Genomic DNA, 22,497 nt, shown 5'->3' on the forward strand with positions numbered 1-22,497 from the left:
TGAATCAGCAACAAATTCAAAAGCCTTCAGCGAGTGACCAAAAAGACTAACCACTTATTTGTTTAACCACTGTGTCTTCATCAGGGCTACTGAGAAAAGTGCTGATCCCACACTTCTATAGTTGGTGTAAAGAGAAGCCTCTTGAAAAGGCACCAAGGAGCTGGGTCGAGTCCCCGGGCAGACACAGACAGACTGCTGCAGATTAACTAGTTTTCTTAATGTCTCCTCTTTGGCGAAGTTTCTTTCATGGGGCTGAGAGGCGAGCAGACCCCGCTGAAAAGCTCGCTCTCCATTAGTGGAAGTAAATGGCTCTTCTGTGAGCGACCAGTAAAGCAGGCGGGATGGAGGGCCTCTCCACACGCTCCTCCAGCCAGATTAGAGCGGTGACTCTCGTCTGAAGGATGGAAAATGTTTACACGCGCGCCGGAAAGTGCTCGACCATGAGAACCTCAGCGCCATGTTCATCATCATCATCATCAGCAAACAACAAACCTCGTGAAAGAAGCGTGAACAATGAGGAAGTTGAAATCCTACACTTATTAACGTTGCATGAACCTTAAATGCTCCTTTATTATTATGAGGTTAAAGATTTAGATAATTAACTGTTTTGAGGATAAATATAAGAGTTCCTCACATGTCTAAATGTTATGTGCAGTTTGTTTTGCTAGTTAGTGAACTATTTACATGTATTTATTTACTGTATCCACTTTTATACTCATACATTTTTCCATCCCACCACAGCTGAAACTCTTGAACGGGGGGAGAACGGCACCTAATCGCAGGCCCATTGCTTTCTTGCCAGCCACCGGCCCCTGATTGCATTTCAGCCGAGAAGTAAATACTACATGCTCAGTTACCAGGTGAAATCAAGCAGGCAGATGTGTCTGCAGCCTCAGTAGACACTCGCTGGACCCTGCTTCTGTCTACCTGTGCCACGGTTTATAGCCAAGTCAGCTGCTGCTGATCCATGTTGCTGAGTAGCTGGATAGATGTGTGTGTGTGTGTGTGTGTGTGTGTGTGTGTGTGTGTGTGTGTGTGTGTGTGTGTGTGTGTGTGTGTGTGTGTGTGTCTGTGTGTGTGTGTGTGTGTGTGTGTGTGTGTGGTAATTTAGCTTACTTTTAAACAAGAAAAACATGGACCAGTGTGTTTTTAATACGCGTCAGGGCCTTTTTCAGTATCTAACTCCTTTTAAACTTTAAAAACAGAAAACTAGATTTCTACAATCTTGCTTTTTGTTATTAAGGGGTTCACAAAGTTGGAGAGCGGCAGAGGTATGTTTACCAGAGACGGGATGAAGAATACAATAGGCCTCCTTCCAAGGGTCTGTAACCATAGACTCTAATAAAGTCACTGCCTGCAAATAAAGAGCCAATGCTCAGCTCGTATTACAACAAGGCCGGCATTATGCAGCTCGCCTCTGTTTGGAAGTGCACAAGTGTTAGAGAGCAACAAACACAACACAATGTACATTATGTAATATTGATGATCATCTAATATTTTGCTGCCATTCGCAGAAACGCTTACAATGACTTTATATTATTGATGTGGTGCTGGAGACGTGATATTGAATAAGGTTTTTATTCTGTGGCTGTCTGAACCTTAACCCTCAATGGATTTTACTTTTACTTTAATTATACCGTCCCCTCATAATCTCAGTATTGTGTCAATAGTTTCATCCAGACAACTTAGCGGAGCCTCTCTTTGGAGTTTCGGGCCTCCCTGTTGCTAAAGGTTGTGACCCCACTTTTTATTTTTCCCGGGGCTGTTGGGTTAATGAAGTAACAACAAACTGGACCTGCCGCTAATTTGGAGTGGCAATTCCTGGGCCCGGCTGTCTCCGTGAAGACATATTTCATTTTCTCTTATCTCTGTCTTGGTCATGTGGCTTTCCGCATGGACGCCCATGTCTCCCCCAGTTGCACAACTAATGGAAACTTCGTTAATGTCATTAATCTGCAGCGCAGGACACCAACCAAACGCGTTCAAGCTCTCAGACGCTGTAGAGACTGATCATGCACTTTGTCCTTGTGGCTCTGTGTGCGACGTGAAGGCATCGGATCCTCTCCCCACCTCAATTTCACCAACTATAAAGCTAGTTCGGACTTACCTGTGTTTTTATTTGCATCAGGAAAAAAAAAACGTCTTGATCGATGCTTTTAAGAACAATCTGTGCATCCACCAGTTTACAGTGAATATCCGTCCATTCCAGTTCATAGACGACAGCGCTCAGATTTCCACTCTGCACATTTAAACAACGATAACGTCAAACCGCTTAATGACTAATAAGGTGGCTGTGATTTATGTCTCATTCAAACCCCTTGTTCACACATTCCACCAGCTCCATTCATGGACACTCGCAGCCCCACATGTCATATACTTTCATTCATAAAGAAAAAAAAAACAAGAGAGGGGGAGTGAGGCCAAAAATAAAAAGAATCTCTCTGCTAGGATGGGTAACCCAGGGGACATTTTCTTTTGTGTGGTGCTCAGCTTATGGGGCCAAATGCCAGCAGGCTTACCTCCACACTGTCTGTCTGTGTGTGTCCCCCTTTCCTTTGCACACAGTAATTAGGAGGATCTTAATGGAGAGGGGGGTTTATTAGTGTCTGAGGAAGGCTTTAAACGTCACTTTAATTAAGGGGGATTCAGTGGACAGCTTGTGTGGCGATGTCACCCGTTTTATAAAATCCTTGTTTGGGCACAACAGGAAAATAGAAGTAGGTCTTTAAAAGGAGGGGAAAAAAAGGCTTTCCAGAGGAAGGCCGTCTAGACCTGCGGTCAGGGACAGAATAGATAGTCTGACCCCGGCCGGGCATTAAGATGACAGTCATTATCTGCCAAGAAATTCCACGTGTGCATGCGGACAACAACGCGTCCAGAAAGAAATCGGCCAAACCAACAACCCGCCCCTCTGAACTGATTTCCTTCAAAAGATAACCCGCTGCTAAAATTTTGGGAGGGATTAATTTATTCTCAGCATATCCTGGCTCTTCATGCAAGACATAAAATCCTAGATTATTTCCTGCTTGGTTAACCCGCATCCGGCCAGTCCCACTCACAAAGCCATTCTAATGTTGCCATTAGTTATGCTCCTCTGGTGGCGAAAAGATTGATCCCAGTGACTTGGAATCTAATAAATGTGTACATGAATGGCAGAGGCAGATAACACGGTTTCCACAGATAGAACAAGCGCACGACCAGTGCTGATTGTAAAAAAAGGAATAATGATAGAATATTTGGATGTAACCTCAACAAAAACTGTGTGTTTCATTCTTCAACAAGCTTTGGTCACAATTTGCTTTTTTATTACGGTGTTTAAAAAATTATTAGCACTGTCTAAGCCTGATTTCTATTTTATAATAAACTTGGTTACTTTTTTTTAAGATATAAAACCTTACGATGGATTAAACTGACTTGAAAAAAACTGGAGGTAGCTCCTTAGGCAAAACTGAAAAAGAGGAAGCTACCATTTGAACAAGCAAAGGCAACGTGTACTCACTCATAAAAGCCAGTGTTGTCACAGACATCATGGGGCTATAAAAGTAGAGACTTCCACAATAACTGCAGCTGCTGGGAGCCTACAGAGGGGATCTGATAATGGGCCCAAGGGGAAACGACAATGTGCTCAGGGACCAGGGATTGTCTGGAAGACAGATAAGACACAGGAACAGGTTATCAGCTAGTTTATGAGGTGTCACTCTTCTCAAACACTCACCTGTTCTCCAGGAAAATCATCACAGAATCACAAGCAGGCGTTCCATTAATTCACGCAGGGATCTCACTGGTGCATATTTGAAATCAGGTCTTACATCATGCTGAGATTCTTCCACAGTATATAAAATGTGATGATTTGAAATTTTCTAATTGCAAATGAATCATGAGCATGGTTTTATGAAGCAGTCAGCTCCTCCACTCCAGCATGTTGCATTCAGGTTCAGTTCTCAGTACATGTGTACTACATCCTCAGACAATGTTACATGCCTCACATGGTGGAGTGTTGATGCTGTGCCTCAAAACAAATGAAAGCAACTCAGAACGGGCTCAAAAACACACATCCACGCCATTGGTTGCTATTGAATGCATAAGTAAATATAAAACAGCTTGGTTTCACGTGTCTGAATCCAACCCTTAAAATTATAAAATAATAATTGTTTAGGATTTAATTTACATTTTGCATAAGCTGAGACAGGATGAGAAGTAGATGGTTGATGTCTTGCTCTAAAAACATGTAGTTGGGAAATGATAAAGAGTAAAATAAGCCATATCCAGAGATCCTGTTGATTATATACATCACAGTTGTTTACAGTATTTTATTCGGGTTACTTAATTCTAAAGTACTGACTGCTTTAATTCTCTACACGACACTGGCGCAAATAAAGCAGCACAGTATGTATTTTTATTTTAAAGTGGGGAAATAGTTCATTCCAGCAAGCACACAGCTCAAGTTTGTCACATCACTCAAAGTGTATTGTAGTTTACTTTTACATTAGGCACCATAGTTACATGACATGCATCAGTGTGCAAACTACGACGCAACTAACGCACGGAGGAACGCTCCTTTAGAGGAAGAGACGAACCAACGGGAAGCGCATCCCAACTGTAGGCTGCTCAGCTGCACGGGCACATTCTCCAGATTTTTACTTTTATTTTTTTATCCTTTTTCTTTCACCCACATAAACGATCAAAACAAATGACAATCTCTGCGCGAGGAAGAGACGAGGCCCACAAAAGGGAGTCTGACAGCCTTTTCCACAACAGATGTTTTTACAGAGGGGTGTCTTCTCTCCACTGAGCAGTCTCACACATGAGAGACCCCCAAAAGCTTCAGAGAAACGTCCAGAAAACCAACATGTAAATTTGTAACTGCCATGTGCCTGACTGGCGGGAAGCGCCAATTTTATTTCTTTAGAAGAAACATACATACACATCAGTATAAACGATTTAAAAAGAGAGAGAGACCGAATTAGAACCATGATATCAGAAAAAGACAACGGACAACATTGTTATGTGTTATCATGAAAAGATAATTCCCTATTGATCTAGGTTGTGGGCAAAGGCTGCACTATTGACAGGAAGACAGAATATGTCGCAGGGGCAATATTTCATACATTTGGCCTGTTCACTCCATCACTGTGAGAGGGTGTTTTTCTGGGCTGTATATAATAACACGTGTGCTCTTTATTTCCCTCAGATCAATGGTAATGCAAGGGGGGCAACACAAGATGGATGCCACAGGCAGGTTAACCTATCGACTGCTGAACAGAGACACACAGACCAGGACAAGGGACACCGGCCCGTCAGTGCTCGTTCCATCTGTTCTAGCTTTTATTTCACACATTTTCAGGATTTGATATTGCGCTATTTTCTTTCTTTTTCTTCATTAATCACAGCCGTTTACAGTGAATGCACATTTCTGCCAGCTTTCAGCTTCTCTGCGCTGCTTGTGAAGTTGAAGGGGAGGGAATGAAAGGCAATAGACTGCCTGGTGACCACTTCCTGGAGACGGGGGGGTGGGGGGGCAGACGGGAGGGCAGGCTAGCCCACACAGGTGGCCCGGATCTGGACCGGGTCGGTCTCAGACTGTAGCAGCCAGCGAATCTCATGCTCCACGCCCTTTCCAGGCACTAGCTCTTGATAAAGATTATAAAAGCGAAGGCAACATTTAATTAAAAACACGTGCCAATTTTAACGTCACTGGTGTTTTTAATTCGGAACTTTTGTACAAGTCCATTGCTTTCGCACAACGTTCAAAACCAAGCAGGGACAGGTGAAATGATGCGACGTGATTAAAGACGGGTTATGGTTGTGAAGGAGGCCTCATATTGTAAAAGTTTCAATTAATTAGCCCGCACTGTGCTTGAATTCACTCTGTAAATGCACCCTTTGTGATGCTTCGAAACAGAAATGTTAAGTGCTTAAAATTTTGAACAAATTCTTTCTGCAAATGAGGCGACGATCCCATCTCTCCTGCACAGGTGATTTCAGACTGTGGATGCAAATCTAGACTCTCACAAAGAAAATACAATTAGGTCTAAATATGAAGTCAGTCTGGCTGAACTGCAAATCAAATATTAACAGAATACCGTTCTGACAGACAGCTCTGAGCATTATTGTCTAAAGTTAGGTAAAGGGTAATTAATTTGGGAGTAAATCATAGAGAATGTGATTTTTTTTCTTTGGTTTCAGCTTAGACCCCCCCCCCCAGTCCCTCGTCTCTGTCAAGGTAGAAATGAGTGCCACCAATACCATATCAAGCACATTTTGTGCCTGACTCGACATTGTGGCTTGACACGCTTGATCGTACACCAGACTTTAGGAGGTGGAAAGTGTAAACACACTATTAGCAAATATTAATAGTCATCTTTATGTTTTTAGATGATTCATTGCCTGTTTGCCTTAATAACACATGCACAACTTAGTGGCTTTAACTTGTTCCTCCATTATACAATTAAAAAACAATTATATGGGTGCACGTTTGTATGTTTTTCTGGATGTTTGTGCCATCCAATGCTGTTTCATTAAGTGTGTGGAAATAGCTGGAGACCACGACAAACAACATTTAGAATTGGTTCAACCAAGTGATATTTTTATATTTCACTGCTTCCAATAATGATGAATATAATGATATATTTGTTTGCTGTACCTTGTACAAACGTACTATTGAGACGACATCAACTAACATATTTAGAGCTGCTGTTTTCTCTTTAGGCTGACATTAAATAGAAAAGAAAAGAACCTTCCTCCACAAACATGACATGATAACGGCGACACGATTAAATAAGGCACAAATAAGTTTTTTTAAACTGGTGAGCTACTCAGCTTTAGTGTTAGTGTTCTAATATTAATGCTTTTTATTGACTAATGAAGCAATAATTCTACTCTGAGTTTTGTTTCTGTGTATGGTCTCCAGAGCAAAGCGTCTCAGAGAAGTCAGTGAGGTGCGGCAGTCACAATGACTCAATGCTGCCACCTACTGTTAAGACACTCTTAGATTTAAACAGAAAATGCTCGGTGGGCATAAGTAGCTGCCTGTCACTACATTTTAGGTTGAAAAAGATATAAAATGTGATTTTACACAGTACCTGTGATGCTACAAACACTAAACAAAATATTATTTAATCTGACACCGCTGTTGTCTTGCCTTGGATGTAAAAATGTGACCAAATGTTGACTTGACTAAAACCGTACAAATTTAATGTCATATTGATGCCCTATGATTACACATTATTGTGGTCAACAGCTCCCACATGGAGAAAAGCATCACACGATACCCCGTGGATCTCCTGATACCACGGCCGCACCTGTCTAGCCATGACCTCAGAGTTGAAACGGAGTTCAGCCAAGTTGAGAAGTGCTCTTACTTGTTTTATCTGCAGCGTGTACCATATTTCCTGATGAAATACTGCGGGCGGCGAGAGATACTGCCAGGGGAGAAAGAAAACAATTGAATGGGCATTAATGATTTACAGCTACATATCTGTTATAATTCCAACACAGGAGGAGGTAACCAAAAGAAGGATCTGATGACATCACTGATGCTGCCTCAGATAACACCTGGATCATCAACTATGTATGGATCCAGCAAAAGATATAAGATAATGCCAGGGTAAGAGTAGACTATAAGTACTGGGCTTGTGACGCCTAAAAAAAGCTTCATAATTATGGAGTGAATGCTAAAATACTACTTTCGTCTGTGCTTTAGTACTGCTCCACTTTTCTGACTTCCACGGACAAACGGTTAGCGATTAGCTTAAACTTGGATGAGCAGCGAAATGTTTCAACCTGACGAGAAAAAGGTCCAATTGTCCCGGTTCCGCATCCTCCTCCCTCCCCCCGAAGGAGAAGCATGGACACAGCTCGTGTTTCAAACCATTAGGGTGCACTGCTGAAGCCTAATTCAAAAGCACCCATTTAATTGTATTAATATTAATGACAACAACAACTTACAGCTGCGCTCGATGAGACTGGGAGGAAGTGACGTGCCCGTGTTTTGAATCGTGCGGGCTGCGGGCTAACAGGCAGCACGGACGGGAAGCCTGGGACCACCGCACCGACCAGCCTCCCCTGCTGCATCTGGGGGAACCGTAGAGCTCCATGTCCCCGTGATTTACTTCACAGTAAGTTGCAGCGAGCGCTCTTTCCGCTTAGAGTCGGCCGCATTCAATTGACCGCAACGAGTTTGCCATTAAACGGTTGGCTAGCTGCTATTGCTAGCCGACGAAACCCCCAGTTGGCTAACGCTAGTTTGCTAACAACATCCCGCTAATTGTCCATAAGGATTCCCATTCGAGGATGACCTCATAGACTAAACGGTGCACGGAACGAATGTAGAGTGGACTAAGGCGACCTCGGTTAGCTGCGGTGGTTTAGTGCCGCTAATTAACCATTAACTGATAACTAACGTAATTGTCGAAAGAGCTGTGATGCTAATTTTAACGCTGAGCTGCAACAACAGCTGCACGGCCAAGGTTATGTCCCCAAATACAACTGTGACATGCGCTTTTATATTTATTGCATCGTCCGCACGTGCCTTTAGATTAAATGCATTCAATTAATAGTTAGTGGAGGTGCTATGATGGAGCTTTTAATAGGTTCATGTAGATCGGAGTAGCTAGTGGCCTTCGATGAGATGCCGAGATTTCTTAAATAATGCTTCTGCTACATCTGAGCAGCCGCTTGTCCGTGTTCGGCACGCGCGTGACAACTGTTGTGTCCCGACCTTCTGCTGTAGCTCCGCATCAGCGCGTTCAGCCCGTGTTCTCTCCGCCGCGCAGCAGAGCAGGAGAACGCGATGGACCTCCACAAGATCATCCACAACACGCTGCATGAATTCATCCAGATTTACATTCCCGGCGCAGATCTCAGGTAAGCAGCCTCGCGATGGTCGTTTTTATGGGATGCTTTTGAATGGCAGGTTTGCATAAGATCACCTGTGCCCCCGATGCAGCATGCTGGATGATGTCCTTCTGTCCTACATCACTGGCGTCCTGGAGGATCTCGGCTCCCAGCAGTGTGTTGAGGAGAACTTTGACGTGGAGGTCTTTGCTGAAATGCTTGAAGCTTACATCCCAGGCTTTGCTGAAATTGACAGGTAGTGCCCCCCCCCTAAAAAAAAATACAGTTGTATGTGTATGTGACCAGATAACTGTTAAACCGTCAAACATCTCTCACCTTTTAGTGTAAAAGTCTGTGAAATGATGTTCAACCTGGCTTCAAAACTGGCCACTGCTCGAACCTCAGGTACCTTCTATACTGTTTTTATATAGACATCATTTATTTGGGATTGCCAGCCTAACGTACTGTGTGCTGATCCTGCTTTGTTGTCTTTGCTGATTCAGAGAACAGTGAGGCCAAGGCGAGGGCAGAGGAGACGCCTCTGAAACTCGCCACACTGACCAGTGAACGACCCCCCGAGAGAGAAACGCAGTGCCTTACAACGCAGATAGAGGGCGCCACTGCTATGGTGATAATTTCACAAGGCGTTAGAACATTATTTCTGTTATTACTGCAACGCTGTAACTTAACTCGTGATGCTTGCAGCTTCTACTGTTGTTGTTTTTTTCTCCATCCACATTCAGGGTAATAATGTTTATACTTTCAGCTACCAGTCTCAGAATGGGAGACCCAGGAGCAGCACCTGCTTGAGATGTTTCCTAAGTGTAGCCTGTCTGAGGCTCGCAGTGCCCTGTCTATTGCCAAAGGAGACATGGAGGAAGCTGTGCGCCTTATCATAGAGGGCGATGTCCAACTCAGCCCCACTCCTCTAGATGTGTGTCCTTCTTACCCACTAAAAACACATTACTCTTTTGTGCCAGCTGGTTCCCAGTTTCCAAGTGATTTGATTGTATGCTTTTGCCTCAGGTGAACCATGGGAAGACTATTTCCTCACTGGCCGACCAGAAACTAAAAGAGAGCATCCTTGAGAAGTGAGTGTGATGCTTTTACAAGATGAAGGGCAGAAATGGCCTATTCTTTGTGTTTACCACTCCGTTTCATCTCCGTTAGGTACATGTTGGTAGACAGAGAGGAAGACAAGAAAACCCATCGGCCTGTCGCTCCCAAAGATGTAAGTCAGGTTGTATTCCACATGAACTAAGTGATTTCATCAAATCCATTTCATACAATAAAACATGCATGCTGGTGTGATTTATGCAGGCTCCAAAGAAGCTTGTTCGCTATCACGGTAACCAAGTGGTAACCACCAAAGGAGAACGGTATCAATTGGTGAAGACAAACGAGACAGAGGACATGAAGAAGACATATGTCAACCTCAAGCCTGCACGAAAGTACAGATTCCATTGATGACAAGCACAGAAAGGCTACTGACATTATTGTTTACACTATTTAAAATGTGTTACATTCATTTAGCCTGACTTTGTTACATTTTAATTTTAAAGTAAAGGAAGATTTGTTAATGTGCTAGTTGCTTATTTTAAACCATTATTTGCCTTGGTTGAGTCATTTCAGTGTTTCAATAGAATCGCAATTTGAAGACTTTTAAACCTATGGTGTGATATTTTTTGTACCTTGTATTTTTGTTTGTGTAATTGCTTAACCTATTTACATTTTGCCATCTCAGCAGGTCTGATGTTGCACTGACTTTTTTTATTCACTCCTAATTTTTCTTTTAATCGGGTGGAAAATTTGAAAATAAATACGCTGCACACAGTAAATTCAATTATAACAGCTGCAGAGGTGAATATAGCTTCTTTTCTGTAAATACATCTCATTGATACTGTAAAATTTCTTCTAGGCAATTTAAACCATGGATGCCAATTTTATTAAGTTTTTTTTGTTTGTTTGTTCTTTTCTCTTCACATCAGGCAGAGATAATTCTGTGCAATTGTGTGGTCAGGCCTTGTGTTGTGGACAAGTTCTTGTGCTTCAAAATGGTTCCACACAACAGTTTTGTCTGAGACCACTTACTGCACATGATGTGTGTTTACTGTAATATGCAATTTTTTGAGTTAAGTTATTTTTGATTACTTGAAAAGGAAACAAAAAAAGGATGAGAACATAAGCTTGTCTCAGAGCCACATAACATTAACCCAAATATTCCATCACATGTTCTACGCAGCCTGAGAGGAACTGTTAAATATTTGTCAGTGATAACGCTAAGCTCTTATAAAACATATGGTGCAACACGTTCACTTTCTAAGATGTATACTCTACTGCATTGCTATAAATTCTGGCAGAACTGTGGTTGCTCCCTAAATGTTAACCAAAACATGCTGCTGGAGGGCTTCGTTCACAGTTAATTCCAACAGGATTGTCTTTATTTTTGATATAGACATTTAGATTAGCAGTTTCTCTGATCATGCATCTGTTGTAAAGAGGTGCTCATGTGCTTTCAGGGTGTGTTTATATAATGTTCTCTGTCATGACTCCTTTTATCTAATTTCTGTGAATTTTGCTTCACTTGTGGTTGTGGAATTTTCTTGATTGATTTTTTTATTTCTAGTTAATCTATCAGGATAAATGGCTTCATTTGTTTTTTTAAACTAGGTAACGCCAGCTGTTTGTGTTTCAAACTCCATCTGCTAGTGCAACTTCAAGCATTTGGTTTTGAGTGGTGTTTTTTCTGAGGGTGGGTGTTACACAATCAAGTGTTAAAGATGTGTTACCAATACGTGTCTTTAAAAACTATATGATGGAGGTTACTGTAGAGCATGGAGCGCATTTAATGAAACTGTTTGACCCCCCGAGAAACTGCTGATGTACAATTTATAGTAAATAAATACTAATTTTTGTAGACTGCAATCTCTAAATTGTTCATTTATTCATTTGTTGCAAAATTAATTTAAATTGTAACCAAAACAAATTATTGCTGCCAGTGTAGAATTTTGTAAATGACCTTTAATTACAGAAATGAAACCACATATTGCATGTTCAAATTAAAAAAAAATCCATCAATACAAACATGCTTCTATCTCAACACACACTTAGTTGCACCTTTGAAACTTGTGCAGCTGTTTCATGCCAGAGTGAATAGAAACATTTTGACCTCAATTAAAAACCTTAGTTAAAAAAAAAGTTCCTGCAACATCTTGTGCCATGTCCTTAAGCAAGGCACATTCAGTAAACACCGCTAATTAGTAAAAGAAGAGGTGGAACATCACTCCTACGTCAGCACATTAAGGGATGTAGTACTCCTCAATCACTGGAGTATTAAACAGCATTTTAAACATACCTTCCCTTACATGGGAAATTAAGTGCTAAGATTTTCCCATTTTACTCGATACTGATTGTTTGCAAGTGTTGTTAAGGGTGTATGTGGGTTTGGCACACACCTCGCAAAACCATCGCCTTCCTTTGTTTATGTACCTTGCTCCTCAAGGTCTTTTAAATATTGGTGCATGAAAGTCGTGTTTTTTCTGAAGATGGTAAAACTACAGAAGAAAATAAGCCCTAGTAAAGAATTGTGTAACTTTGTACACGTTGCAGCTTCCTCGTACATCCTTTGGGTTCAACAAAACAATTTAAACGTGTATTGTAGCAGTAACATGTCCTGACTAGCTACTGTACATCAAGCAACTGCAAACCTGTCCACTAGATGGTGCAATATGATCGTGACAGCTCTCATTTTAATTCATACTATTCTAAAATGAACCTATCAAAGCACTTTTACATCTTAACACTTTTAACATCTCGTTCCAAGAAAACATCACCTGCAATCACTGTAATAATTTACTGTATTTTCTGCTCTTGAAGTCGACTGCAATTAAAGTTGGAGTTTGTGATTTATAAACAGCACTCCCTGACCTCACAACTAGTATGCAGGAGATCCATGAAGTCCTTGACATATATCAAACATCATGGGGCATTAAAAAAAACACAAAGCAATAACTCTGCTAAAAACAATATCAGAAGTCATATATTCGTTTAGTTGAATATACTGTATGAGGTGCTTTTCCTCACCCACACGTTCTGATATTTCACCAGTTTTTAATCACCACACTGCGTTTTATTAATGTGCCTATGCTGTTATTTAAACAACTGAACATTCTTGCAGCACACTCGCCCAAAACCGCGCTATTATTAGAGAGAGAGAGATAATTACACTGATAAATATTCCCAAAACACTTATCCTTTATAGAAGTAGGAACCAAAAGAACTGCAAAGTTGTCTTTGTTATTGCAGTAGGGCAATTTCCCATTTAGTACACAAGCCACAACCTTTGTATTACATGTACAGTATAAAAGAAATGTCCCATACTGAACTGATATGTAATGTATGTATTTACAATAACTCTTATTTATTTATCTAATAGTGGTTAAAATATTCAGACCTATTCAACGGTACCATTCTTGAAGTTTACTGACTAGGTGAACAAACACCCAAATACCCGTTAGCTTAATTATGAGGATGTTGACAGAACAGCGATTCACATAAATATACCTAGACTTGAGCAAAGTTCAGCCTTCTCTTCCTCAACAAAAAGACTTCAAGTAAAAAAACTCCCACGAGTTAGACAGATGTGTCCTTCTTAACGGTTTGTGTATTCATGATGGTAATGGCACTTGGAGCACACAGACGCAGAATGGTTACATGGTGGCTGCTTATTGCCATGCAGAGATGCTTAGCCCCGAAGTCAGTATGTGCATAACACGCGCGACAGTCGTCTCACTTCCACTTACATACTGTTTCCGAAGCAGTCCAGTTAACAGTACCGAGGTGGGGCTCTAACTGAGATCATGGTCATATCGCCCATTAATCATCGTTTTCAGTAGAGGTCCAACCTGAAGAAAACCAAAGGACGTCTGGTTAGAACGAGCCCCTTCACAGTGCTATATGCTTTCACTGCTTGGCCCAGATTGCATATTTCCCTTCTTTGCACTAAACCAGGTAAGCCATAAATATTCTCGGTAATTGGGTTGCTGGAAGGGTCAGCATGCCCTGGAGATTCCACTCAGCAGGTGACCTATTTGTGGATCTGATTTGATGTTCTAGAAACTGGCAAAGTGACATCCAAGTGCAACTTTTGCAGTGCATAACACGGTTACTGAATAGAGCTTGTGCTGCATATATGCCTTTACCTCATGCGGGTCTCCAAGTGCTTCTCCCAACATTTTCTCAATATTTCTCATGATGGCCACCTTCTGATGAGCTCGCAGAGGGTATTCTATCCTCTTGGGTGTGGGGGCGCCCTGATCAAATGAAAACACAGACATGTAGCAGGAAGGACTGCCTGCATGTTGAAACAAAGGGCCTAGTGGTTCAGATGTGCATACCTTATACCAGAAGTTCACGGTGATCGTCACGCCGCCATTTAACAGGGACTCAATGTGATGCCACCTAAAAATATAAGTCACATATTATTATACAGGCAAGGGCTTTGTTCTCTGTTTGTAAGCAAGTAAGTATTTGAAAATGCAAAGGCAGAAGCAAACTGCAGGAATCACTCAACACAACACACAAGCTCCAACTATTTTATAGTACAAATAAAGTATCATGCAATAGATGCACTTCTTACCAATACATTGGGATGTAGAGCACATCTCCAGGACCAACAACAGCCTCATAGCCAACAGCATTTTTAAAATTGGGAAACCTCTCATAGTCAGGATTATCAAAGTCGACCTAGAAAAACCAAGATGTATAAATTACAAAACACTAACATGGTGCTCCTCAAATAGCTGCCGGGTGTATTTCTATCCTCCTTCTGGTGTGTGTTTAACGTAATCGAACTGAACTAAACTAACAAACATAAAGTCCCCATTTGTAACAGGATCTACTGTGTGGCTTACTTGGCTCTGTCTGTCACAGGGATGATGAACCGGGTACGGGTAGAGACACTCAAACTGGTTAGGAGGGAACAGGATGCATCTCTTGTGTCCTTTAATCTGAGCAAAGAAGTTCTGCTGCTCGTCGTAATGGGCCGGTGTCACGTTGCCTAGAGCCAGAAATAATACTAGTATAACATGTGAATGTTCTTAGATTTGTAGATCTCAGCAGACTGAGTGCAGACTCTTACCCTCCATGCCGATGAGCAACAGGTTGGACGTCAACTGCCCCCAGTTTCTCTTGGCTTGCTGCTTGTTGATCCAGTTCCAGTTGAAACCAAGGAAGTCGACAACAATCTTCTTCCCTACTGTGTCATTCAGGGTCTGCTGCAGATATACTCTTAAAAGTAGAAAAAAAACATTTTTTTATTTACACATGAGGTCTAAAGCTAATCAAGGGTTAGGGTTGCTCATTTACACTGCGACTCTATTTTGGAAGTCATGGTCTGTTTCAACCATGAAGAGCAATGTGACACTAAAGGACGAGGACATAATAAACTCATACATTTAACAGTTAGTACGTTCACTTCGGTGTGTGTGTGTGTGTGTGTGTGTGTGTGTGTGTAGCCAAATCAGGTTACAGCAACACTCTTCTCTGATGACTAAATGCTTAGTCATTTGCTCCACCTTTCTGCGCTGCATTGCATTTCACTGGTGTAAACAGCCATCGCTGTCAAACGCCCGTGAAGAAAATCAGATCGTGTTCCTCTCACTTGGGTCTAGGTCGTGCTCGTGCGTCGCATTGGCGTTGAATACGGGGATCTGCCCTCGGTCTTACCTCTCCTCTCCTCCCAGCTCCTCCGTCTGATGCATTTTGTCCACAAACTGAGAGAATTTCATTTCCATCCGTCGCGACTTGGGCACAAAGTTCTCGAAGTTAGACATTTTTTTCTCGTCATAGTAGAGGAATTTGTGTTTTTCTGCTACGTAAACAGAGAAGTCTCCATTTCCAATGTTCTCCTGCAGATATGCGACGTCCCATTTGAGAGCAGGGTAGACGAGGTTCGTGTCCGTTAAAACCACCGGCTCCTGAAAACGAATAAAGGCCAATTAATTTCTGTGACGACACATAAGAGCAGTATATTTGTCGTATTTCAAAACAAGTTCCCTCAAGATGTATTTTTTATTATTAAATATTGCTATGTCATAATGCGTGTGTCACAGTATTTATTTCCCCACACAAACCCACGACTACTGAGGAAACGCGCACCGCAGGCGCGCGCCGCCGCCTGCACCGAGAGTGCGGTTTATGGCCCAGACACAGCTCCGAGGGCTACGTGACTAACTCCGCGTAGACCCGTGGGCGCGCTCCCGATGCCTGCTTCACTGCACACTGCTGCTGGTTCCACTTTCGCCGGTGAGCGCGAGCGGGCTGTCTGCGGTCCAGAAGAACACTGGAAAAGGGCTCCGCGCGGCCCAATAGCTACGGCGTGTTCACGTGTAGCTGCGGTTAGTTTGTCAAATGCCGCGTATTCGTGGCCTTCGTCTGTTCGCAGGTCTCGAGCGCCACACGATGCTGAAGATAACGGTTATTATAGCGTCCATGGCTCGCGCTGAATGTAACGTGGAATAATGTATGCTTATGTTTATATAACCTGTCAGTATACCGGGGAAGGATTGAGCGCCATATTTGGACATATTACTGCTGCGCGCGCGTGTGACAGGCTATTGGAGAGTTTCAGAATATGGGAACTTAAATAGCAAGTTCAAACTTGAGAGGAGAGAATAAGGATGCCTTAACAGTGAACCAAAACTATTATATATCACTTCAATGTCACTTCATATTTTACTCTAAATATGTTCTCTCTAGTTCTTACAAATAAATGAAATAAAAATTAAAATGAATAAAAATAAATGCATGCACTGTCTTGAATAGTAATGATAATAGTTGTATACAATTATTCTTACTTCGCTGGTTGAGTTTGTTGTCTGCTCTGCATAATATGGAGCACACTAAATAATTCAATTATATATATATTATAACCATTGTTAGGCAAAACATTTGTGTCTCAGTTTCTAAGCAGCACAAGAAATGTTCCATGTGAGATTGATCAAAACACAAATCTTTACAAAGCTCACATAATTATTAACTTCATGACATCCAAATGTCAGAGTTGACAGAATAGCATGTAGTTCAGTTTGGCATTGTTGTTTTAATTATCTTGCAAACTCTTGGCATTTCTTATAGAAGCAAGTCTAATTTGCTCCATTTTTGTGTTTGATGTAAAGAATCCAACTAGGTCTTCCTGTCAATAAATATATTTGCTATAATGCCAGTCAAAATATCACATTGCCCTCCACTTTTTATTCATGCAGATTCCTACTGGATTCATAAAATACCAGCAAATTAAACAGATAGGGTTCTCTCATATGACACCAGACTAAATTCATTAGACATTTTTAGTCGGATAAATAAGGTAAACAAGAGATCAGATTTAGATCGGCTTCTCTAGTTAAATAGTCAGGAGCTGTCTCAACCTGATCACCTAGAACAGAACAGAATGACATGCCAGTCTGATTTGTCAGACTTAGTCACAAACCAGCAGCTGTTTCATCACGTCCCAGGAAAGGGGAAGTCCACATTAATTGGCACACTGCAGAGAACTACTGCTGAACTGAGTGAACTCCGTGCAGCCACAATGATGTCAGGTGTTTTTAACTTAATGTAAAGATTGGCTTGTAACTGAAACCCATTTTCGTTTCGGCCATTTCAGCATTGTTTTTTAAATTTTAGTTTACGACAAACACTTTGACATGTTTACATTTTAGCATAATCGTGGCTGCACAGGTACAAGCTGAGTTATTAATGAACTAAGATCTAGATACCGTTTTCTACACCATACTCGAAAACAGACCGAAAGCACATTGCGTTTTTATATAGCAGCCTTCTGTGTCGTTGCGGGACTACGTTTGCGGTTCTTGCATGAAAATATCTAAGATGCCTCAACTGACAGCGTTAAGGCGAGTAAGCAGCGCTGCAAGTTTCCGCAAGCCAACGTAACAGGTTTACCTCGTTATTAATTAGCGTCTCTGCTCTGGGATCAGTATGAGACAGTCTAGGTATCTGCCTGGTTGGGAAGGGGTATTGGCGGAGCTGAGACTCATCCCAGCCCCGGTTCTGGACGCCGGAGAAAGCGGCGCCGCCGTCGCTCGCAGCCGGGTCAGCCTCCACAACCGTCGCTGCCATGGTCGTCAGAGAGTTGCTAGTTAGCGGTCTCCGTCCTCGGCACGATTAAACAACCAGTGCTGGTTCTTTAGATCTGCAGTCCACCCTGCTAGACTTGACTCAGCGGGGGGAAAAAACATGCAATCCATATACAGATAATAAACCACCAAAAGGAACTGGGCACGCGCAACCTCCGTGTTCCGTGTGTTTACACACTGCGCCGTTCGCCAGAGCAACAAACGACACGAGCTGGGCCAGACAAGGAAGCCCGTCGCCCATGAAACGTACGGAGGAGCGAACAGCGACACCACGTGGACAGGAGGACTGCACGCGTGCGTTGCAATACACTACATAAACCGCTAGATGGCAGCGTCGTACTTGAGGTTGTTGCAGTTCTTGACCTCGATCGTCAAACAGTGACATAAGTAATTTAAAATTAATTATTTGCAGTTTTATTTTATTATTTTAAGCCTGTAACCTGTGATTCTGCTAGAATGCAGCTCTAGACAAGGGGGAATAGCCCAAGTTGTGTATTGTTGCATTTGTATAAATCATTTAGTAGTTGTGTTTAGTTGTGTAAAAATATACTCTGGTATAAAAGTCATTTGTTACACACTTTAGACAGAAATGCTACACTTTTCATTCCACTACATTCCTCTGACTGTGATAGACTTTGCAGATATATGTGCTTATATCTTATAAAACACAAATACAAAATATAATAATACAATAATACAAAGGACTTTTATACCAGAGTTTCTTTTTACAGTGGTACTAATTAATTGGCTTATGTAATGATTGATAAAATGGAGGACATACTTTGAACTAAAGTAACAGTTTCCAGTGCCTCTTCTTACACAAAGTTGCGGCTGCATAACAGCCCACAACACCACACTTCTGACATCCACTCACATTTTCCCAATTGCTGTTTAGATATGTAGCAAGTCGAATAGTTATCAGGAAATTATGGGAGGTGCTTGATCTCATTAAACATATACAATAAAGGTTTTGCAGATAAAGATACAGATAACATAAAGACATAAACATTAGAATTTGTGTTGTATTAAAATTTGATAGTACTAATTGTCTGGTATTGTTCCACAGTATTTTAGGAAGTACATTTTTATTATTCTACATATAAACTATGAGTGAAAACAACATGACATACTTTTATATTATAATACAATTAAAGGTAAAGTCAACTTCAGCTGATTAAGTTTTAACATTTATATTAATGAATAAGTAACACCAACCGGTCATAAAAATATAAAGTAGATTAACCTCAACTAAAAATGTAAATTGCAGTACAAAAACAATAATGCAGAATTATGTGGTTACAATACACAACATATAACTGTTTGTTGAGCAAACACTTGTGAAATCCTGAACCAATATTTAACCATGGTCATCGTAGCCTCAGCGCTGCTGCGTGACAGCACATCCTTCCTGAGGCGGCTCATCACAGTGCGTGCTGTACCTTGCACAGTGGACCGATCAGCTGATGAGGCCTCGCTCCTCAGTCCGATCATCGCTGCAGAATATTGAATCTACGGTGTGCAGCTTTCTTCTTATTAAGCGTTTCACCTCGAACGTTTTCATTCTTGTTTCAGGGTTTATCTGCAGATTTGCTCCTCGGGGACTAGTTTAGGTTCCCCGGTGGGTTCCCATGCTTTGTACTTCCTGTGCAGATCAGCAGGGCTGAGCCGGGCTGATCCCTCTGATGCTTCCCTCCTCCCCATTCTTTCAGATACCTATAGACGGGAGGCTGACCACCCCGGTGATCCCAAGAAGCTTGTGTCTCTATCCTGCTGGTAGCACCAACACATACAAACACGCATCACTGTCTTCTAGTTCTAGGTTCATTCTATAGTAGAGGTCATTTCAACTATTTCAATAATGATCTCATATTTACTGTAGACATTGTATATTCTGCGCTTCCTGCTTATTGCACGTGAGGTAAGATGCAAAACTGAATGTCGTTGCTCTCATGTGTAATGACAATAAAGTGGAATCTAATCTAATCTAATCAATAAATGCATGACTGCTCCCACAACAATTACTAACATATCAACAGAATGCTGTTTAGCTTCAGACTAGGATCATCAACCTGTTCCCATTCTTCTCAGCTCATCTGTCCCGGGTTATCTGTCTGACCCTCGCCCCTCTAGGTGCTGTAGGTCCAAAACCTCTAAGCCATAAATCCTATTAGTCAAGGATTCTTTGAGGCATAATCACTTGTTTTCCCATCTTCCACTAATCGCACTATCAATCGCTTTCAGGAGCAGAAATCTGCTGGCTCAGAGCCTGCGACCCACACTAAGACTTCCGTTTACTGCTGCCGCTATAGGAGTTATTATTATTACTATTATTATCGTCAGTGTTTGTAACTCTCCTTCCGTTGTGTCGCACCCCCCGTCGTCACATTATCTCCTGTGTTATTGCAAATAAGACGTGGCAGGGCCAACCCACGAGACAGAAGTTCAGAACCTTTGGTCGGAGGTCGCGCCACTGTCTGGGTATGTGTGTGTGTGTGTGTGTGTGTGTGTGTGTGTGTGTGTGTGTGTGTGTGTGTGTGTGTGTGTGTGTGTGTGTGTGTGTGTGTGTGTTCAGCTCACCTCACCTCACCTCTCTTCCTGTGGGAAAACACCCCGGACCATGTAGAAGAAAAAGAACGACATACAGTTCTGAGCCTCGGGTGTTGCTCAGGTTTGTGGCTCTAACTGCAGATGTTCCATTCTTTTCCACATGTTCCATCGAGCGCTGCTGAATAAACTGAACTACGGCCTTTTTGAATACGCGCTTTGCAGCAAATTGCGGGACTGAGCCGCCGGGTAAGGTCTCGGTAAGATGGTTTTGCTGCATGCCTGGCAGAGCAGCCCAGACTCCCCACAGGGGTCACCAGAAGAGGGGGGAGTCCTATTATGATCATTATTTGGTAAAGAAGATGTCAACAAGGTGTTTCCTTGACACTTTATTGGGTAAAAGGAGGAAGGTGCAGAAATGAACGCCCCCTTCTGAATGGGACCTCTAATCTCCTCTTTCATGTGCCACCTCGTCTGAAGGCTTGGGCCGGGGCTGCCATGTGCTAGTCCGCCGGGCCTGGCACTTCTTACTCGCAGGTGGGGTGAGTATCCTGGCAAGCATGTGTTTATAAAACCCACTTGTTTGGGCACAATACTTGAACTAACTTCTTTTGAGCGAACAGTGTGAATCTGTGCAAAGCCTTTTCCCAAAGTCCTTTAGAAGGCGATGGCCCATTGAGAGCGGAGGAGAAGGGATTACCTTCCTCGACAGTGGCGCATTTCCGAGAGAGCTGATTAGCTCTGCATTCATTGTTAAATCGAGCAAAGGAAGGCCCTAGAGGAGTGAAAGGACCCAAATAGGTGGGCCCAGGAATAAAACAGCCACAGGAAGCCCAGCACAGGCAACCCAAAGTTTTCCCAACATTTCTTTCCCCCACTCCTAAGGAGGTGCGGCGTGAAAAAGGAGATTAGCATACAAAATTAGAGGCGGGGTGATTTTTAAGGGCAACTTGCCTCATGCCCTCCACCCCCACAGCCCTGCTCTGTCTGGACAAAGTTAATTAAACCAGTATTAAACAGTAAAGAAACGTCCAAGCGCTCAGGAGTTAGAGGGCTCTTTGAGGATTACCTCGACCGGGGGAGAAAACGGGAGGTATTTGTTGGGCGAGATTGAGAAGGGCTTGACGGGAGGAAGAGGACGCCGGAGGAGTCGGCCATTCTTGTCGCTCCGGCCCCGGGTACCCTAACCTCGCAGTGAATAGCCAACCATCGCATGGTAATAGCGCGAAGAGCATGTTGAAGAAGGACACGCACTCTCCTCGGGCTGTGTGATACAGGATTTATTGGTCTTTACATTTTCACACAGTAGACTAAGACTGAGGTACAACTAGGAAATGCTGTGCAATAAATTAAAAATGTACAGTACAAAGTGCTTCATTTTATATACAGTTAAATACATGGAGTGGGCAGCAAAGGTCAAAGGTCAAGGTATGTTTAAGAAAATGAACTTGAAGCCGGGCTTCTGGGCTGAGAGTGTGACCCGACAGCTTCAAACTAGATCATTCATCATCTCCCCAAGTTTGTCGTGTTTGATAATAAATAATCAAGCTGTGGAGGGTTTTTTTTTTAAAGTCAGAGGAATACGCTTTAAATGCCCAGCGACTTTTCAAAAAGTAAAAAAATATATTTTAAATACATTAATGCCAAACATTGTGTTTGTACTGGCTTTTATCTGGACGGGCTCCGAGCGTGACGACGACGGCGACGACGATGACGATGATGATGATGATGGTGGCGCTCAGTGCTTCTTCCGCAGCCTCAGGCTCTTCTTCCGGCCGCCGGCGCTCTCGTTCCGGCCCCGCGGGGCCCCCCTCTTGACGCAGAAGTACTTGGTCACCGTCTTCCTGCACTGCTCGCACCGCACCGCGCAGCACCAGTGGAACTTGCAGTTGCAGCTCGACACCATCTCGGCCTTGCGCTCCTCCACCGCCAGGCCGCACTCGCCGCACAGCCGCTTGCAGCTGCG

At 42.6% G+C, this 22,497-nt stretch overlaps 3 protein-coding genes and 1 long non-coding RNA gene across 18 annotated transcripts in view; 1 reads left to right on the forward strand and 3 right to left on the reverse strand.

The window, feature by feature from the left end:
* LOC114870436 (uncharacterized) overlaps positions 1 to 8,089 on the reverse strand; it is a 128,918-nt gene extending 120,829 nt beyond the window's left edge. For 11 of the 12 annotated variants that reach the window (XR_008692538.1, XR_008692537.1, XR_008692539.1 and 8 more), the window contains exons 1-3: positions 7,948 to 8,089; positions 7,362 to 7,421; positions 3,500 to 3,643 (exon numbers count right to left, since the gene is read on the reverse strand). This is a non-coding gene — a long non-coding RNA (uncharacterized LOC114870436). Of the gene's footprint in view, positions 1 to 3,499; positions 3,644 to 7,361; positions 7,422 to 7,782; positions 7,917 to 7,947 lie in introns of those variants that run through there. The other variant, XR_008692535.1, reaches the window with a different exon arrangement.
* On the forward strand, positions 7,975 to 11,760 carry cuedc2 (CUE domain containing 2). Of its 3 annotated transcripts, none has more exons than XM_029175022.3 (9): positions 7,975 to 8,117; positions 8,732 to 8,865; positions 8,948 to 9,091; positions 9,179 to 9,240; positions 9,339 to 9,463; positions 9,602 to 9,769; positions 9,862 to 9,926; positions 10,006 to 10,066; positions 10,156 to 11,760. In XM_029175022.3, the coding sequence occupies exons 2-9, from the start codon at positions 8,792 to 8,794 to the stop codon at positions 10,300 to 10,302; spliced, it is 846 nt and encodes a 281-aa protein (XP_029030855.1). In that variant the 5' UTR covers positions 7,975 to 8,117; positions 8,732 to 8,791; the 3' UTR covers positions 10,303 to 11,760. The 3 variants fall into 3 exon arrangements, with proteins under 3 accessions (XP_029030855.1, XP_029030856.1, XP_055358335.1); XM_029175023.2 differs by having other exon boundaries at positions 7,984 to 8,117; positions 8,775 to 8,865; XM_055502360.1 differs by lacking the exon at positions 8,732 to 8,865 and having other exon boundaries at positions 7,998 to 8,117; positions 8,915 to 9,091.
* Positions 11,761 to 11,836: 76 nt separating this feature from the next.
* On the reverse strand, positions 11,837 to 18,195 carry hif1an (hypoxia inducible factor 1 subunit alpha inhibitor). Its single transcript, XM_029175020.2, has 8 exons — positions 17,794 to 18,195; positions 15,562 to 15,812; positions 14,975 to 15,123; positions 14,748 to 14,893; positions 14,474 to 14,580; positions 14,232 to 14,295; positions 14,037 to 14,147; positions 11,837 to 13,739 (listed from the first exon to the last, which is right to left on the reverse strand). Exons 1-8 carry the CDS (start codon positions 17,968 to 17,970, stop codon positions 13,683 to 13,685), a joined length of 1,062 nt encoding a protein of 353 aa, XP_029030853.1. The 5' UTR covers positions 17,971 to 18,195; the 3' UTR covers positions 11,837 to 13,682.
* Positions 18,196 to 21,800: 3,605 nt separating this feature from the next.
* The window catches only part of wnt8b (wingless-type MMTV integration site family, member 8b), a 5,664-nt gene continuing 4,967 nt past the window's right edge, over positions 21,801 to 22,497 (reverse strand). For both annotated transcript variants that reach the window (XM_029127749.3, XM_041067574.2), the window contains one exon: positions 21,801 to 22,497. This exon is cut by the window's right edge and continues 342 nt beyond it. In XM_029127749.3, the coding sequence (XP_028983582.1) occupies positions 22,270 to 22,497 (228 nt within the window). In that variant the 3' untranslated portion in view covers positions 21,801 to 22,269.

This window comes from Betta splendens, chromosome 15 (assembly GCF_900634795.4).
Source record: "Betta splendens chromosome 15, fBetSpl5.4, whole genome shotgun sequence".
NCBI classification, from domain to species: Eukaryota; Metazoa; Chordata; class Actinopteri; order Anabantiformes; family Osphronemidae; genus Betta; species Betta splendens.

Bases quoted from the DNA above. Each gene is read 5' to 3' on its own strand.
- cuedc2 (XM_029175022.3), top strand. From the start codon at position 8,792: ATGGACCTCCACAAGATCATCCACAACACGCTGCATGAATTCATCCAG. The intron at 9,770-9,861 runs GTGTGTCCTTCT...CTTTTGCCTCAG, and splicing joins TCAGCCCCACTCCTCTAGAT to GTGAACCATGGGAAGACTAT. The intron at 10,067-10,155 runs GTAAGTCAGGTT...TGATTTATGCAG, and splicing joins GGCCTGTCGCTCCCAAAGAT to GCTCCAAAGAAGCTTGTTCG.
- hif1an (XM_029175020.2), bottom strand. From the start codon at position 17,970: ATGGCAGCGACGGTTGTGGAGGCTGACCCGGCTGCGAGCGACGGCGGC. The intron at 14,581-14,747 runs GTAAGCCACACA...TGGTTTTTCTAG, and splicing joins CCTGTGACAGACAGAGCCAA to GTCGACTTTGATAATCCTGA. The intron at 14,296-14,473 runs GTAAGAAGTGCA...TTATATTTTTAG, and splicing joins CTCTACATCCCAATGTATTG to GTGGCATCACATTGAGTCCC.